Genomic DNA, 17,131 nt, shown 5'->3' with positions numbered 1-17,131 from the left:
TGACCTCGCCATGCGCCAAGTGGTCCATGCAACAATGTCAGACCACACCAGCAACATGCCTGGGAAAGCCGCACGGAACATCAAGACATCCGCCTTAACGGCTGAGATCAAATCCCCTATGGGCCTCACCCCAAAATCATTACCCCTACGTGTAATACCAACACATCAGGAGGTCGGTCAAGCCGGGCATAGCGCTGCACCTCTGGTAGCACTCTGCCCCAACCCATCCCCGGAATCCCCAGCCATCTAATCCTTGCCTCCCGCCTGGAAATCCCCAGCTGCCTACTATCCGGCCTAGCACCTGCTCTCCTGGCCCCCCAACAAACAAAAGAATGCCCCATGATCCAAACAAGGCGTTAATGACCTCAATCTGAAAGACAAAATGGCAGCAGTGACAATCAGGTACAGCGTCAAACCCACATCATCCAGAAAGACAGTGACCATTTTCCACACACAAAACCTCCCCTCAATCCAGCACCATGTGTGGGCACACATAAGAACGAAATCTCTTAGATTCCAAGTGCCCAATCCTCTCCCTGAACCTGTCCCACTGAAACCGAGACAAGGCATCAGCGAGTATGTTGTCCACACCCGGAATATGCACAGCATACAGAAAGATGTTCCATTGCAAACAGCGCAACACGAGGTGGAGCAGCAGCCAAACCACCGGCAATGAGGACGCGGAAATTCGGTTGATAACTTGCACCACCCCCATGTTGTCGCAGTTCAACCTGATTTTCAAATTTCTACACTCCTCCCCCCACAACTCGATCGCCACTACCACCGGAAAGAGTTCCAGCAATACCAGGTTCTTCCCAAAACCCGTTGCCATTAAGGACTTAGGCCACGCCTCCGCGCTCCATTGTCCCCTGAAGAAGGCCCTGTAACCCGTGGAACCAGCCGCATACGTGACCAATTCCAGGTTGAAGTTACTAACCGGCCCCTCCATCCAGAGTGAACGCCCATTGTAAGTCTCCAAGAACGTGTGCCACACCTGCAAATCCGCTTTGAGTTCCCACGTCAAACGAATGTTTCCCCCTTTGGCAGAACACCCTGCCCATAGGGATGATACGACAGGCAAAGTTCAACTTACCTAACAGGGACTGCAACGCCCTCAGCTGCACTTTGTTGTGCCCTAACATCCCTCTGATCTCCAGCCAGAGATTCTCCAACTTGTGTACGACACCGTGCACTCCTCAGGGTCGATGGCATCATTCACCGACCCCCCCTTAGGAAAAGAGAGGTGATGAATGAGGCAAAACTTATTCGGTTTCTTCTTGGGCACCACCCCAGGGGCGACACCACCAAGTTCGGCAATGGCATTTCCGCAAATGGCCCCCCCATCTTGCCCAACTCAACCTCCTTCACCAACTTTCCTGACATCACCCCCGGGTTCTCTAAGGCAGACCGTAAGTTCTTTGCCAAGGGTGGCGCCTCCAACAAAGAACACGGAATGACAAAACCCTCCAAGAAGCCTGAGGCGAGCAGCCTCGCAGCAGCCCCATCATGATACCTACTGTATTTAGAAAAGGCTGCATCCTTTCCCCCTTCACTGGCATCCTCCCTCTTGCTAGCAGCATCCCCCGCCCGCTTTCCTTTCTTAAAGCAAGACAAGGGGTGGGCAGAAACAAGGGGTTTGAGATGACAGGTTCCCCCAAATTTGCAGGAGCCCTCGTTAAACTGCCAACACACCCCGGGAAAAAATCCACGGCGATCCAGAGGTGGAAGTACACCCGCCCCCCCGGGAAAAAACGGGCTAGTAGTCCGTGGCGCGGACATCATCTGCATCCACAAACTAATGTCCTTGTGATCCCAACGCAGGGACGGTCGGACAGCCTGCCGTTGGCGAAACTGTTCGTCGTACCGCAGCCACCCCGTCCCCCCATACACCCAGATCCCGTAAGTAAAGTTCACTTTTAAAAAAATTCATATTCTATATTTTCATATTATATATTTCATAGAAATGTGGGAACTGCCATTATTCACACTTTGAAAATCGTAAGGTCCACAGCTGTCATCTCCACCCCTCCTTCACTATTTAGTAGGTCACTGACCCGGAACAAACATGTCAGAACACATTCGATTTGTGTCATTGGGCATGCTTTAGTAGAGACAGTTCACCCAGCAAAGTGAATGTTTATTGGGCCTAGTAAGATTACAGTAAGATCTCGTTTTTATTGAAGAGGTGATCGACGTGAACACAGCTTCACCTTATGTACAAAACTCTGTGAACTCTGTGAACATCCACTTTGCAAAGTTAATATTCTCTATTCCTTTAGTAAATCTACCCCTGCAACTCACCTAACAATGACAATCAGGGAAGGGTGAAAGTCCATGGGGACCAATGGTGAGGCATGGAAGAAAATGAGTGGGTAGACAGGAGGTGGACTGTAGATATGTGCATTCCCGTTCGTACGAATGTTATTTTCGTACGAAAATGTTCATTTTCGTACCTGCAGAATAATGTGTACATACGAAAAAATTTAAGCACCAAAATACGAAAACGACGGGATTACGAATGAGTCGCATAACGAACAACCGCAAATACGAACGAACGATCCGACGAAAATACGACAAAACGAAAACGGCAAAAGAACGAATGACATCTATAACAAAAGACTTGCATTCTTTATTTTGTTTGAATCCTTGTTCTGTTCGTATTTTGATTTTCAGTCGTATGTTCATATGACATCTAACAAAAGATTTTCATTCTGTATTTTGTTTGATTCCTTTTTCTGTTTGTATGTTCATATGACATCTTATAACAAAAGATTTGTATTCTGTATTCTGAATTCCTTCTTTCTGTTCGTAATTTGGTTTCAAAATACAGAATGCAAATCTTTTGTTTTTTTGAATGGGCAGTGAGTGTAGTTAGTGAAGCAGCTTCTCTTTTGTGCTGAGTAGTACAGTAAAGCCAAATAAACTTTTCTGTGGATTTTCGTCTGAAGGGAGATCAGTTGGCCAGACTTTTGAACCTGGAACCCAAAAATGGTTTTCTGATGGAGTTTAAAAACGAACGAACGTTCAGTAAAACGATCGTTTTTATGTTTGTTGTTAAAAAAGTCTGACCAAGTGTATGGGGCTTAACAATAGTTAATATGGATGAGCCGCGTGTTGAAAGTCCCGTGAATCCCGCGATATATTTACGAAAGTACAAAATGATGAAAATTCACGAAAATTATTGTCTAACAAGTAACGAACATGAATTAAACAGAATAACGAACCATCCCGCATGTACGAAAATAAAACGGTAACCAAAATACGAAACGATCGGAATACGAAAAAATCGCGTCGTACGAAAAACGAACGGGAACGAACAGGAAAACGGGTGTCTTACGAAAAACGAACGGGAACGAACCTACGGAACGATACGAAACAGAACAAAAAAAAACGAAAAAAAATTCTGTGCACATGTCTAGTGGACTGAGATTATCTGGTGCCCTCAAACAGCTTCCAATTCTGTGTAGCCAGTGACTGGTGCCAAGTTGAATCTCATGTTATCCCATGTCTTCTTGAACCTATATTATTATTATCATTATTATAATTATACAGGATTTATATTGTGCCAACAGTTTGCGCAGTGCTTTACATAGCTCCCAACTGTCCCTGATTTTGAGGGACTGTCCCTGATTTGGAACAAAGTCCCGCTGTCCCTCTTTCCACCTCATTTGTCCCCCATTTTGATCTGATCTATATATCGTAGTTGTATATAAAATTCACTATTTATCTTACAAAAATATTTTTTTTCTTTTTGCATTTTAGTGTAAATATGAGATATGAGGTCTTTTTGACCCCAGATCTCACATTTAAGAGGTCCTGTCATGCTTTTTTTTCAATTACAAAGGATGTTTACATTCCTTGTAATAGGAATAAAAGTGACCCAATTTTTATTTTATTTTTTTAAATAAAAAAGTAAAATGAATAAGAAAAAATAAAAATAAATTTAAAGCGCCTTGTCCAGCTGAGCTTGCATGCAGAAGCGAACGCATACGTAAGTGGCGCCTCCCTGCTAATAGTCCCTCCCATCTCAAAAAGTTGGGAGGTATGCAGTTATAATACAATTTAACACAGTAGGAATCAGAGGGCCCTGCATGTTAGAGCTTACAATCGAGAAGGGGGGTCAAGTGATACTAAAGGTAATAACTGTGGGGGGTGCACTGATGGAGAGAATAAAAGTACAGATGCTAGGTGGAGGTAGGATAGTTTTCTCTGAAGAGAAGGGTTTTCAGGGATCGGCTAATTTGTGGACAGAGTAGAAGATAGTCGGACAGATTGGGGTAGAGAGTAGCAGAGGATGGGATAGGCTCGGGAGAAGTCTTGGAGATGAGCATGGGAATAGGTGACAAGGGAGCTAGAGAGCAGGAGGTCTTGGGAGGAACGAAGAGAGCGATTTGGTTGGTATTTTGAGACTAGGTTAATGATGTAGATGCGGGCAGAATTGTTGATGGTTTTGTTAGTATTATGAATTTCATTTGTTGGGTGAGCAGAAGCCAGTAGAATCTCTATAAACTTTGCATCTGCCATAACCATAACTCATGGGTATTTTCAGTAGTCCTCCAAATAGCCTCTTAAAACGCAATCACCAAACACTTGCCTGGTAGAGATGTCTAGATTCTGCCCCCCTGAAAAGTTCTCTGTTAGCACAGAGTCCTCTGACCTTGTAGGGATACCTTTAAGCTGGGTTCACACCAGTGCGAAATGGATGTGTGTTTCGCTGCATCCAATTTGCATGTCAGGAGATTGCGACTGGCTCTTTATGGAGCCAGTTCACACATCTCCACAGTGGCTCTAGTGCGAATTGCACAGGAGTCCTGTGCGTTTTCTGGTCCTTTTCAGGTCAGAATTCAGCTAAAAATTCAGGCTTAAATTGGACCTGAAAGGGTGACCCTCTGCTGTCAGCCGCTCCGTTCCTCAGTGTGGTTCCTCAGCGTTAAAGCCCAAATATGAACACTTTTATTTTTATATCTTTTAGCCCATTCATATATTTTACACAGGCCAATGTTTCTCTATGGGTTCATTTAGATTATAAGATTGTTGACTGTTTAGCTGCTTCAGGATTAGGGATGAGCTTCGTGTTCGAGTCGAACGTATGTTCGACTCGAACATCGTATGTTCGATCGTTGCTCGAAATACGAACAAAACGGGACGTTCGCGCCAAATTCGAGTGACGCGCCACGGCCCATAATTCACTGCGGCATTGCGCGCTGATGATTGGCCAAGCATGCACTATGACCCGCATGCTTGGCCAATCACAGCGCCATCAGTACAGAGAGCTGTAATTGGCCAACGCCAGGGTGGCTTTGGCCAATTATGGCTCAGGGGGTTTAGTACACTCCCCACACTATAAAAGGCAGCCTGCAGGTCGGCCTTGTGTAGTGTGTTCCGGCGCTGGTTAGAGATCAGTCAGAGAGAGAGTGTCATTTTTTCTAGGTAGATAGAGCAGGCAGGCAGGTTAGTCAGTTAATGTTACAGTGTGTAGAGGATATATATACATCCCAGGTGTTGTACATATATTTATACACTGTATAGCTTAGCTAGATCAGTTCTTCCTAATTTACTGGCAGGTAGTTGATTGTGCTAGCAGCAGTATTCTCACATGGTGTATTGCCTGTGTCCTCTGCAGTGTGCACCATAAAGCTACACAGGCATACTATAGACACCCAGCAGGTACAATATTTAAAGGAATTTTTCATTTTTTTATTTTTTATTTAAGCATCATGATGCTTAAATAAAAAAAAAAAAATTCCTTTAAATATTATACCTGCTGGGTGTCTATAGTATGCCTGTGAAAACGTCTTTGAGAACCCGGGTCTTGCCCCAGGGAACATGTATCAATGGAATATTTTTTTTTTAAATGGTCGTTTTTTTCTGTAGCAGTGTTTTTATTGATGCTGCATCATTAAAATCACTGCTCCAGAAAAAACAGCCGTTTTTAAAACTTTTTTCCATTGATACATGTTCCCTGGGGCAAGACCCGGGTTCTCAAAGACGTTTTCCGACAATAACTTGCATATAAAAATATAAAAAGCCGCGCCAAATAATATACACCACAAAAACGGTGTAACAATTGGGATGAACCCAATTGAATGTCTATAGCACCCAACAGATGGCAAGATTTGCTAGATGCTCTATAAACACTGTTCATAAGATTGCAGATGGAGATTTCAAAAATTGTTGATATGTTGAGATAATGACTTATCAAAACTCCAAATCACCAGGTGACATGCATGCAGTCAGTGCCAGCCCTCCACCTTAAACGAAAGCAGCTTACCAGATAGTAAGCCTTTCACACAGTTGGCTATAGCCCAGCCACGGCCTTTATAACCCAGGGACACTAGTTGGAATCATCCATCATTGAACAAGATCCGAGGCACCGGTGTTTATGATAGAGAGTAGCAGTTCAGCCGCTGATAGGCTCACCAATGGTACCGATTCAGTCAGTGGTTCCCCAGTGCATAAAATGTTGGATGAAAAAAGGGACGCAATAGCGTGATACTGTCGGGTAACAAAATTTAATAAAAGCAATGTTGTACTTACAGCATCGAAAGTTAAAAATCAGCATAAACGAGAAGATTGTGCAAAAGCAGTGACGTCACCACGCCAAGGAGGAGGGCTCCTTCAAGCCGGCCGGCTTTTGCACAATCTTCTCGTTTATGCTGTTTTTTAACTTTCGATTGCCATCCGTTGGGTGCTATAGACATTCAATTGGGTTCATCCCAATTGTTACACCGTTTTTGTGGTGTATATTATTTGGCGCGGCTTTTTATATTTTTATTTGCTTATTTTGTATATCACATGCTAGCTGCTGCCTTTAATCTTTTGCTCTGGTAGCGCGGTTTTCTCCTTCTTTCAATAACTTGCATATGGGGCTTTAAAATGAGCACTTTTGAATTCGAACGTTCGAGTCCCATTGACGTCAATGGGGTTCTAAATGTTCGCGCAAACGTTCGGTCCGTTCGAAGGTTCTGGTGCGAACCGAACGCGGGGGTGTTCGGCTCATCCCTATTCAGGATTGTACAGAATGAGCAGCACTTCCGAATCCCTACCACAGAAACGTTGTCTCTGACAACCACCAATTCTGGTGTTGGGTCTCAGCTCTCTCCAGTTGCTTTGCCATTTACTAATCACAGGGTGCGATGGCATTGGGGCCAGCTGTACTTTGTCACATTATGACAATGCTTTCTAAACAAAACAGATATAAAAGCATTGGAATATGTAACAAATTATCAGATTTTAAAGATGTAAAAATGGGATTTAAAGACGTAAGTGCGAAGGCGTCCAGAACTGGGCTTCCCTATTGTATCCAAAAAAAGTTTTGGCTTTAGGTACACTAGCATCTAAAACCAGAACATTTTCTTTTAGCCTTTTTGCACATTGGCTTAAAAAACAGGAGGTTTGTGTTCTGCCTGTTGAAGCAGCTCAATGTTATCTCATTGAAGTACACTTGCTTTTCTTTTTTTCTTTCTTTGTTCCTCCTATTCCAGTACCATCATTGCCAGCATTGCAATTGCTACTATCCTCTTCTTTTGAGCATCCAACAGAACAAGCGCTCAAGCGACAGTTGTGTTGCGCACAGGAACAAATGTAAATTGGAGGTGTTCTTGAATGAATACAGTTTAAGAGTGGGAGGGTTCACAAAGGTCAAAAATCTTTACATCTTTTCCGCTGATTATGTAACCAATTGGTAAACATTTTACCATCTATGTTGTTAATGACATAATAATTATCGATAATATGTTGTCAAGCGTGGAAAACAATTCGATACAAGGATGGCGTTACCACAAAGTCGTTCGACAGATGTTTAAAAAAAAAAAAAAAACATTTTTTCGAACAATATTCTATCCATGTATGGCCAGCTTAAGGGAAGTCCAAAAAAGTAGTTACCTTCAGAGGACCACCTATGACCTTGTTTGGTCCTCTGGAGTTAACCACATTTTTCGACTTCCTAGTCTAATGCCGCATACAGACGATCGGACATTCCGACAACAAAACCGTTGATAAATTTAAGACGGATGTTGGCTCAAACTTGTCTTGCATACACACGGTCACACAAATGTCGGAAATTCCGAACGTCAAGAATGTGGTGACGTACAACACGTACGACAGCACGAGAAATATGTAGTTCAATACCAGTCGTGTTGCACTTTTCAGCCTCATGCTCTCAGTCCGAACGCTAGTTTTACCAGACCGAGCGCATTTTGTGTGTCGGAATTGTCCACACACGATCGGAATTTATGAGAACGGATTTTGTTGTGGGAAAATTTGAGAACCAGCTCTCAAATTTTTGTTGTTGGAAATTCCGACAACAAATGTCCGATGGGGGCCTACACATGGTTGGAATTTTCAACCAAAAGCTCCCATCGAACATTTGTTGTCGGAAATTCCAAGCGTACGTATGCTGCAAAAGCTAAAATATGGGGTATTTTCCCTACTCTATTTGCGGCTGTTTTTTTATGACCTTTTTCATTAGAGCACATTGCCCACATAAAGGATGATGGAGGGAGGATTGTTACAGATGACACAGAGAAGGCAACTGTACTAAATGCTTTTTTCTCCTCAGTTTTAGCCTCGTGGCTAACAGAGGCTGGAGTAAAGAAAATACTAGATAAGCTTAACACAAATAAATCACCAGGACCAGATGGCTTACACCCGAGTGTCCTCAAAGAAGTCAGGTTATTGCTAGACCATTACTCCTAATCTTTGCGGACAGCATACTGACAGGAATTGTACCATCTGATTGGAGAATAGCCAATGTGGTACCAATATTCAAAAAAGGGCAGAGACATATTCCTGGAAACTACAGGCCAATCAGCCTAACATCAATAGTAGGTAAATTATTAGAGGGGATAATAAGGGACTATATCCAATAATTTGCTGCAGATAACAGTATCATTAGTAGTAATCAGCATGGGTTTACAAATGGTCATTCCTGCCAGGCCAATCTGTTAACATTCTACGAGGAAGTGAGCTGCCATCTAGATAGAGGTAGGCCTGTGGATGGGGTGTATCTGGATTTTGCAAAAGCATTTGATACAGTTCCCCATAAACTTTTACTGTGCAAAATGATGTCCATTGGCATGGACCATAGGGTGAGTACATGGATTGAAAACTGGCTGGGTGAGTTCAGAGGGTGGTGATAAATGGGGAGCAAAAGCATTTGATACAGTTCCCCACAAATGCTTAATTTACAAGCTGAGGTCTGCAGGCATAGACCATAAGGTTTGTTCTTGGATAGATAACTGTTTACAGGGGGTGTCCAAAGGGTGGTACTAAATAATGTGTACACTGGTCCGGAGTGGTACGTGGAGTACCCCAAGGCTCTGTCTCGGGACCAATTCTGTTTAGTTTATATTTCTTTATTCATAAATGATGTAGGGGATGGGATAAATAACAGACAACGCAAAAACAAATCAGGGCAATAATGTCACATCAGGATATATACATTTTATAGAAAGACCTGAACAAAATAACGGGGTGGGCAACTACATGGCAAATGAGGTTAAATGTGGAGAAATGTAAGGTAATGCACTTGGGGACTAAAAACATAAACACAAACAACTCACTAGGGGAGAACCTCTGGGGGGAATAAAGGATGGAGAAAGATCTGGGAGTCCTAGTAGAAGACAGATTGAGCAATAGCATGCAATATCAAGCTGCAGCTACAAAACCAAGCAGAATTTTAGCATAAAAAAAAAAAGGGGGATATACTCCAGAAATGAAACTATAATCCCGCCACTTTATAAGACTCTGGTTAGGCCGCATCTGGAGTATCCCCGCCAGTTCTGGTCACCAGTCCTCAGAAGGGATGTGCAGGAGCTGAAGAGAGTCCAAAGAAGTATAACAAAACTAATAAGGGGATTGGAGGACCTCAATTATGAGGAACGACTACAAGCACTGAAGTTATTTTCGCTTGAGAGGGGACATGATAACGATTTACAAATACCTCAATGGTGATCCCAGTTCAGGAAAAAAAAAAAGATTCAGTCTCAGGGAGTGTAAAAGGACACGGGGACACACAATGAGGCTAGAGGAGAGGCTTTGTAACCTTAAACTGCACAGGGGGTTTTCACTGTCAGGGCAATAAGGATGTGGAACTTTCTTTCACAATTGGTGGTGGCAGCGAGGAGTATTCTAATTTTTAAAAGACTCTTGGACGTGCATCTTAAAGAACACAACATACAGGGATATGGGATATATTATAGACTCAGACACACGTACACCTACACAGGTTGAACTGGGTGGACTATTATCTTTATTCAACCTTACCTACTATGTAATTATTTGACTGAGAGATTATCTGTCCAACGTGAGGGGAATTCCCTCATAGACAGTTGTCACTGTCACCAGAAACAGTGTCTACATTGGAAGATTTCACTTCTATAACTGTTTTGGCGACAATTTAGGATTTTGGAGTATCCTTCACGTTCAGTACTTCTAACCACTGTCAAATAGGCTAAAATGGGGGTTGTCTCCTTGTCCTCCTACATCTGCACAATTGCAAAAGGTTGGTAATGCTATCTTGGAGTCCTTCTACAGTATAGTTTCAATCTGTATAGATGTTTGAAACTATTCCAAATCTATGGTCATATTTTTTTTTTATTATTTACCCATTGGGGGTTTTATTGCGATATTGTTTGGATTTGAAAGATATGCTCTCAGGGGTAGCTTTGATCTTGTCCTGAAATTTGGTGTAATTAGGATGTAATGTATTGCATGTACACGTAATCATTACTTTACGAGGCATAATTAAGTGTGTTGTTGCTGCTTGTTGATGTTATATCTGTCATTCTGATTCCTATTTTGATCTGCGCTTCATTTTATTGTCTTGTATGTTTTGTTAAAACTTTAACAAAAGCTACTTGACTAAACAAAAGAGAACCTCCTTTTGGGCCAGCACCATGTTAATAAACAGGACAGACAATCCAGTAGCCCACACTTCTTCCAGGCCAATCATAACCTGACAGAGGTTCTAATGCCGCTGCCGCGTACACATGACCGTTATTCATGTCATTAAACAAAAATTAAGTTTTTCTCGACGTGATTTGTCGTGATTCCTCTCAAGCCTGCCTTGCATACATACGTTCATAAAAAAAAATGCTCGAGCAAAGCGCAGTGACGTACGACGGCACTATAAAGGGGAAGTTCCATTCGAATGGCGCCACCCTTTGGGCTGCTTTTGCTAATTTCCCCATCTCATAACTTGCTTCTGAGCATGCACGTTTTTCCCCCCTCGTTAAAGCGTACACACGACCATTTTTCACGACGTGAAAAAGAATGACGAGAAAAAATAGAGCAGTTTCTAAAAAAAAAAATCGAACAAATCATACACACGACCGTTTTACACGGGCAATTAAAAAAATTGCATTTTTCTCGTCATGAATAACGGTCTTGTGTACACCTTACCTACTCTTTCCAAAGCTAAAAAAAAGTTTTGGTTTACATTCACTTTAACAAGTTGGTGGAGATACTTTTGTCTGGTAATGAGGGTCAGTTGAAAGCCTCATGCACACGATCGGACTTCCATCGGACTTTTCCGTGGGTTTTTGTATGAAGGGCGTTGGCCGTGAACTTGTTCTGCATACACGTGGCAGGACTTTTTCAGCCAACTTTCACCAAATCACGTGGTTTTTCAGCTCTTTACCGCCACCCTGTGGGCAACTTCTGCTATTGTTGTCTGATCTTTAGCATTGGTTCTGAGCATGCGTGTTTGTACTTTGGACTTAATCTGATGGACTTGTGTACACACAATGGGGCAGATCCACAAAGATCTGCACCCGCGCAGCGTATGTGAGATACGCTACGCCGCCGTAACTTATTCGGGTTTGGTTTGAATCCAGAAAGAATTTGCGCCGTAAGTTACGGCGGCGTAGTCTATCTCTCGCGGCGTAAGGGCGCGGAATTCAAATGCGGCGAGTAGGGGGTGTGTTTCATTTAAATGAAGCCCGTCCCCACGCCGAACGAACTGCGCATGTGCCGTCCCTAAATTTACCGCCGTGCATTGCGCTAAATGACGTCGCAAGGACGTCATTGGTTTTGATGTGAACGTAAATGGCGTCCAGCCCCATTCACGGACGACTTACGCAAACTAAATAAAAATTTTAAAATTTGACGCGGGAACGACGGCCATACTTAACATTGCGTACGCCACCAGATAGCAGCTTTAACTATACGCCGAAAAAAGCCGACTAGAAACAACGTAAAGGAATGCGCCGGCCGCTCGTACGTTCGTGGATCGTCAGAAATAGCTAATTTGCATACTCAACGCGGAAAACGACTGAAAATTGCATCTTAGATCCGACGGTGTACTAAGGCGTACGCCTGTCGGATCTAACACAGATGCCGTCGTATCTGTTTGGTGGATACCAACCAAAAGATACGACGCGCAAAATTAGAAATTACGAGGCGTATCAACAGATACGCCGGCGTAATGTCTTTGAGGATCTGCCCCAATAGGTTTAGCCGACGTAGGACATTTGTTGCTGGAAAGTTTGTCTGTTCTCACAGCGAACATTTGAAAAAAGTTTGTCGGATGAAGCGTGCACACGGTCGGATTGTCCGATCAAACAGGTCCGTCTGACATTTGTTGTCAAAGTCCTATCGCGTGTATGGGCCTGAACAATGACTTTTTTTATGCCAAATGATGCTATAGCTTTCATAGAACTGTAAATCCTGATTGTGTATACAGGTTCCTATGAATTATAATGAGGATTGTCTTTTCTTTCAGGCTGGCAGTGATGGAGAGAGTATAGGAAACTGTCCCTTCTCTCAGCGCCTCTTTATGATCCTCTGGCTGAAAGGAGTCGTCTTCAATGTAACCACAGTTGACCTGAAGAGGTAAGATCCAGCTTGCGTGTCTTCAGCCTATCAAACACACTCATGGACAGGGGCGGACTGACTTTTCATGGGGCCCTCAGGCAATAGGAGATTATGGGGCCCCGGGCAATAGGAGATTATGGGGCCCCCGGGCAATAGGAGATTATGGGGCCCCCGGGCAATAGGAGATTATGGGGCCCCCGGGCAATAGGAGATTATGGGGCCCCCGGGCAATAGGAGATTATGGGGCCCCTGGGCAATAGGAGATTATGGGGCCCCTGGGCAATAGGAGATTATGGGGCCCTCGGGCAATAGGAGATTATATGGCCCCCAGGCAATAGGAGAATATGGGGCCACACAGTACTGTGTATACACACACACACACATACAGTATACATAGACACACTGAAAAGGTACTGGGGAGGCGGGACAGCTAACATCTTGGGATTTCTAGACCAAAAGGATGTCATTAAGGGACATTTCAGGGACAGATGTAAAAAAGCACAGATTTTTACATACTGTCCCTGGGTTTAATGAGGCTGGCAACCCTGATGGGGCCCCCTAGTGGCATGGGGCCCTCAGGCAGTGCCTGATTACCCGAGTAGTCAGTCCGCCCCTGCTCATGGATACATCTGATTGATTTTTGATCCAGTCAGGGCATTTAGTTGATCTGGGATTTTTTTTTTATTATTTGGAAAGCCAACCAATCACACGTTTTAAACTTTTTCCCTTCTATTAAATTTTTCATTTAAAAAAATGAAGGAAAAATAACATCAACTGATGTTGTTAAAACGTCTAATCAGTTATCATTTGATCAACTTTAGACCTGGTGAGGAATGATAAATAGACTGTAAAAAATATTTAAAAAATTCAGAAAAAAAATTATCTCCTTAATTGTCCCTTTTTTGGACTTAGCCCCTTTCTGCTCAGCCCCAGTATCCCTTTAACTACAGGTAGGCTGTTTCACCTGGGGACAGAAGCTGTGATCACGTGATGACTGTGATTGGCCTTTACAGTGGTTATGTGATCGGGAATCGGTCCCGCTAGCGCCTGATCGTAGAGACCCTAAGCTGGCTTTGACAGCTCCGTCGCTGTGCTGGGAATGTGCAGTCACCATGCTTCCAGCACAGAAATCTACGCCATCCATAGATGCATACGTGCACCGTGTGGGCATTAAACCCTGCCCTCCTTCCTGCCGCATGTATGCATTATGTGGGCAGGAACTCAAGTCAAGCAGTATCAAACCCAAGGTCATCAGAACTAGTGTCCCCATTGAAAGATTTCCCCGCTATTACTTTTCTGGGGTCAATCCATAATTTTCTTTTACTTTCAGCCCAGGTTCACACTGGGCTGCGGGAGTGAAGCCGTGCGAGTTCAGCTGAACTCGCACAATTTCACTCCCGCTGGCAGTCCCGATTTCGGTTGCGATTTCAGAGACATCTGTGCAGGTTTCTGCACAGATGTCAATGTAAATCGCGGCCTGAAATCGCAAAAAGTAGTACAGGAACTACTTTTTGAAATCGGTGCAGCGCCGCAGATGCGGCGTCGCACCGATTAGGACGGTGCCATTGCCAACAATTGCCGGCAAATGCCGCCGATTTGAGATGCGATTTGACATCTCAAATCGCATCTCAAATCGTACCAGTGTGAACCAGGCCTCAATGATAATAGTAAACAGGACAAATAGAGAGGGTGAATCTCCCTAACGAGGGGCACAGATAGGCTGCTTTCACACTGAGCAGAGCCAGGCGTCGGCGGTAAAGCGCTGCTATTTTTAGCTGCGCTTTAACGTAATTTTTGCAGTGCTGCAAAGATGCGGCTAGCAGGACTTTTTTTTACCATCCTTTTTTTTTTACCACGCTCCAGTGTGAATACACTCAGGCTTTCACATTGCCGTGAAAGGAGAGGCTCTTTCAAGGCGCTTTGCAGGCTTTGCAAAGCGCCTCAGTGTGAAAGCAGCCATAACAATAAATACTGACAGGTGTTCTAATCACTCTACACTCTATCCAAAACTAAAAAAAAAGTTCTGCCTCTACTTATACAATAGTACTTTGGATTACGAACATAATTTGTTTCAGAAGCATGTTTGTAATCCAAAGCACTCGTATGTCAAAGCGAGTTTCCCCATAGGAATCAATGGAAACTCACATCATTTATTCCAGCGTCACTGCTAGTGTATGCAGTACTGCATGTGGCCAGAGGTGGGGTGGCGCCGAGTCTCAGAGCATCTCCGAGTGTTTCTGACTGTTTCCGGCGCCTCCCCCACTCTGGCCACATGCAATACTGCACACCCTAGAGGCTTGAATCCTGCTTGTTTTGCGAGACAACGCTCGCAGATCGAGTCAGGATTTTTTTTTTTAAAACAGCTCGTATTGCGAAACGCTCGTAAATAGAGTTGAGCGAACCCGAATTGTAAAGTTCGGGTTCGGTATGGACTTCGGGTTTTTCCCGAACCCGGACCCGAACCTGAATAATTGGAAAAAGTTTGGGTCCGGGTTCGGAGTCCGGGAAAAATAAAATGCGCGGAGGTCCCCGCAAATTCAATAACCAGACCCTTTAGGTCTGATATGGATATTAAGGGGAACCCCGCCGTCAATTAAAAAAAAAATGACGTGCGGTTCCCCCTAAATATCCATAACCAGACCCGTTATCCGAGCACGTTGACCTGGCCGGCCGCAGAAAAGAGGGGGGGGGACAGAGTGCGACCCCCCCTCTCCTGAACCGCACCAGGCCACATGCCCTCAACATTGGGAGGGTGCTTTGGGGTGCCCCCCAAAGCACCTTATCCCCATGTTGATGGGGACAAGGGTCTCATCCCCACAACCCTTGCCCGGTGGTTGTGGGGGTATGCGGGCGGGAGGCTTATCAGAATCTGGAAGACCCCTTTAACAAAGGGGACCCCCAGATCCTGACCCCCCCCCCTGTGTAAAATGGTAATGGGGTACATTGTACCTCTACCATTTCACGAAGGAAGTGTAAATTCTTGTAAAAAAAAACACACACACACACACACACACACACACACACCGTAGAATAAAGTCCTTTATTAATAAAAAAAAAAAAAAAACTCCAGCGGTGATAATCCACTCGTTCCCGGCTTCCTGCTCCAACGTTGTCCTGATCCAGCGACGGGTGCGGGTGATCTCCAGCGATGAGAAGATCCATTCATCTGGAGCGCAGCATCGCCGACCTCCTCTCATCGCTGGACACAGCCCAGCGAATGACGCGCTGAAGCTGTGACATTACTTATATAGGGGAGGCAGGGCCACCCGTCACATGACCCCGCACCCTCTGACGTACCCTCTGCTATGTCACTGGGGAAGCCCAGGAAGAGGCAAGCCGGGCTTCCCCAGTGACGTAGCAGAGGGTGCGTCAGAGGGTGCCGGGTCATGTGACGGGTGGCTCTGCCTCCCCTATATAAGTAATGTCACAGCTTCAGCACGTCATACGCTGGGCTGTGTCCAGCGGTGAGAGGAGGTCGGCGATGCTGCTCTCTGGATGGATGGATCTTCTCATCGCTGGAGCGGAGTTCACCCGTCGCTGGATCTTCTCATCGCTGGAGATCACCCGCACCCGTCGCTGGATCAGGACAACGTTGGAGCAGGAAGCCGGGAACGAGTGGATGATCACCGCTGTAGTTTTTTTCTTTTTTTTTTTTTATTAATAAAGGACTTTATTCTACGGTGTGTGTGTGTGTGTTTTTTTACAAGAATTTACACTTCCTTTGTGAAATGGTAGGGGTACAGTGTACCCCATTACCATTTTTCACACAGGGTGGGGTCAGGATCTGGGGGTCCCCTTTGTTAAAGGGGTCTTCCAGATTCTGATAAGCCTCCCGCCCACATACCCCACAACCACCGGGCAAGGGTTGTGGGGATGAGACCCTTGTCCCCATCAACATGGGGACAAGGTGCTTTGGGGGGCACCCCAAAGCACCATCCCAATGTTGAGGGCATGTGGCCTGGTGCGGTTCAGGAGACGGGTGGGGCGCACTCTGTCCCCCCCTCTTTTCTGTGGCCGGCCAGGTCAACGTGCTCGGATAAGGGGTCTGGTGTGGATTTTAGGGGGAACTCCACGCCATTTTTTTTTTAATTTGGGGTGGAGTTCCCCTTAAAATCCATACCAGGATTAGGCCTCCCTAACCTATGGCAATATTTTCTTGCTAGGCTGTCCCAACTCTCACAATGGTTCTCCCCATCCCAAAATATACCCTGGAAAGACTTTGAATCCACCTCAATTCTTCCCTATCACCTTCAAGGCTTACCTTGGTCCAACTATGTCCTGTACCATAAACTTCTGAAACATAACATGATAGTTG

General features: G+C 44.6%; 1 protein-coding gene across 2 annotated transcripts in view; it reads left to right on the top strand.

Moving 5' to 3' along the window:
- CLIC5 (chloride intracellular channel 5) overlaps positions 1 to 17,131 on the top strand; it is a 226,726-nt gene that overhangs the window by 122,012 nt on the left and 87,583 nt on the right. For both annotated transcript variants that reach the window (XM_040348436.1, XM_040348437.1), the window contains exon 2: positions 12,725 to 12,834. In XM_040348436.1, the coding sequence (XP_040204370.1) occupies positions 12,725 to 12,834 (110 nt within the window). The remainder of the gene's footprint in view (positions 1 to 12,724; positions 12,835 to 17,131) is intronic.

The sequence above is a fragment of the Rana temporaria genome, chromosome 4 (genome assembly GCF_905171775.1).
Source record: "Rana temporaria chromosome 4, aRanTem1.1, whole genome shotgun sequence".
Taxonomy (NCBI): Eukaryota; Metazoa; Chordata; class Amphibia; order Anura; family Ranidae; genus Rana; species Rana temporaria.
This window is presented reverse-complemented; position numbering and strand designations above follow the sequence as displayed.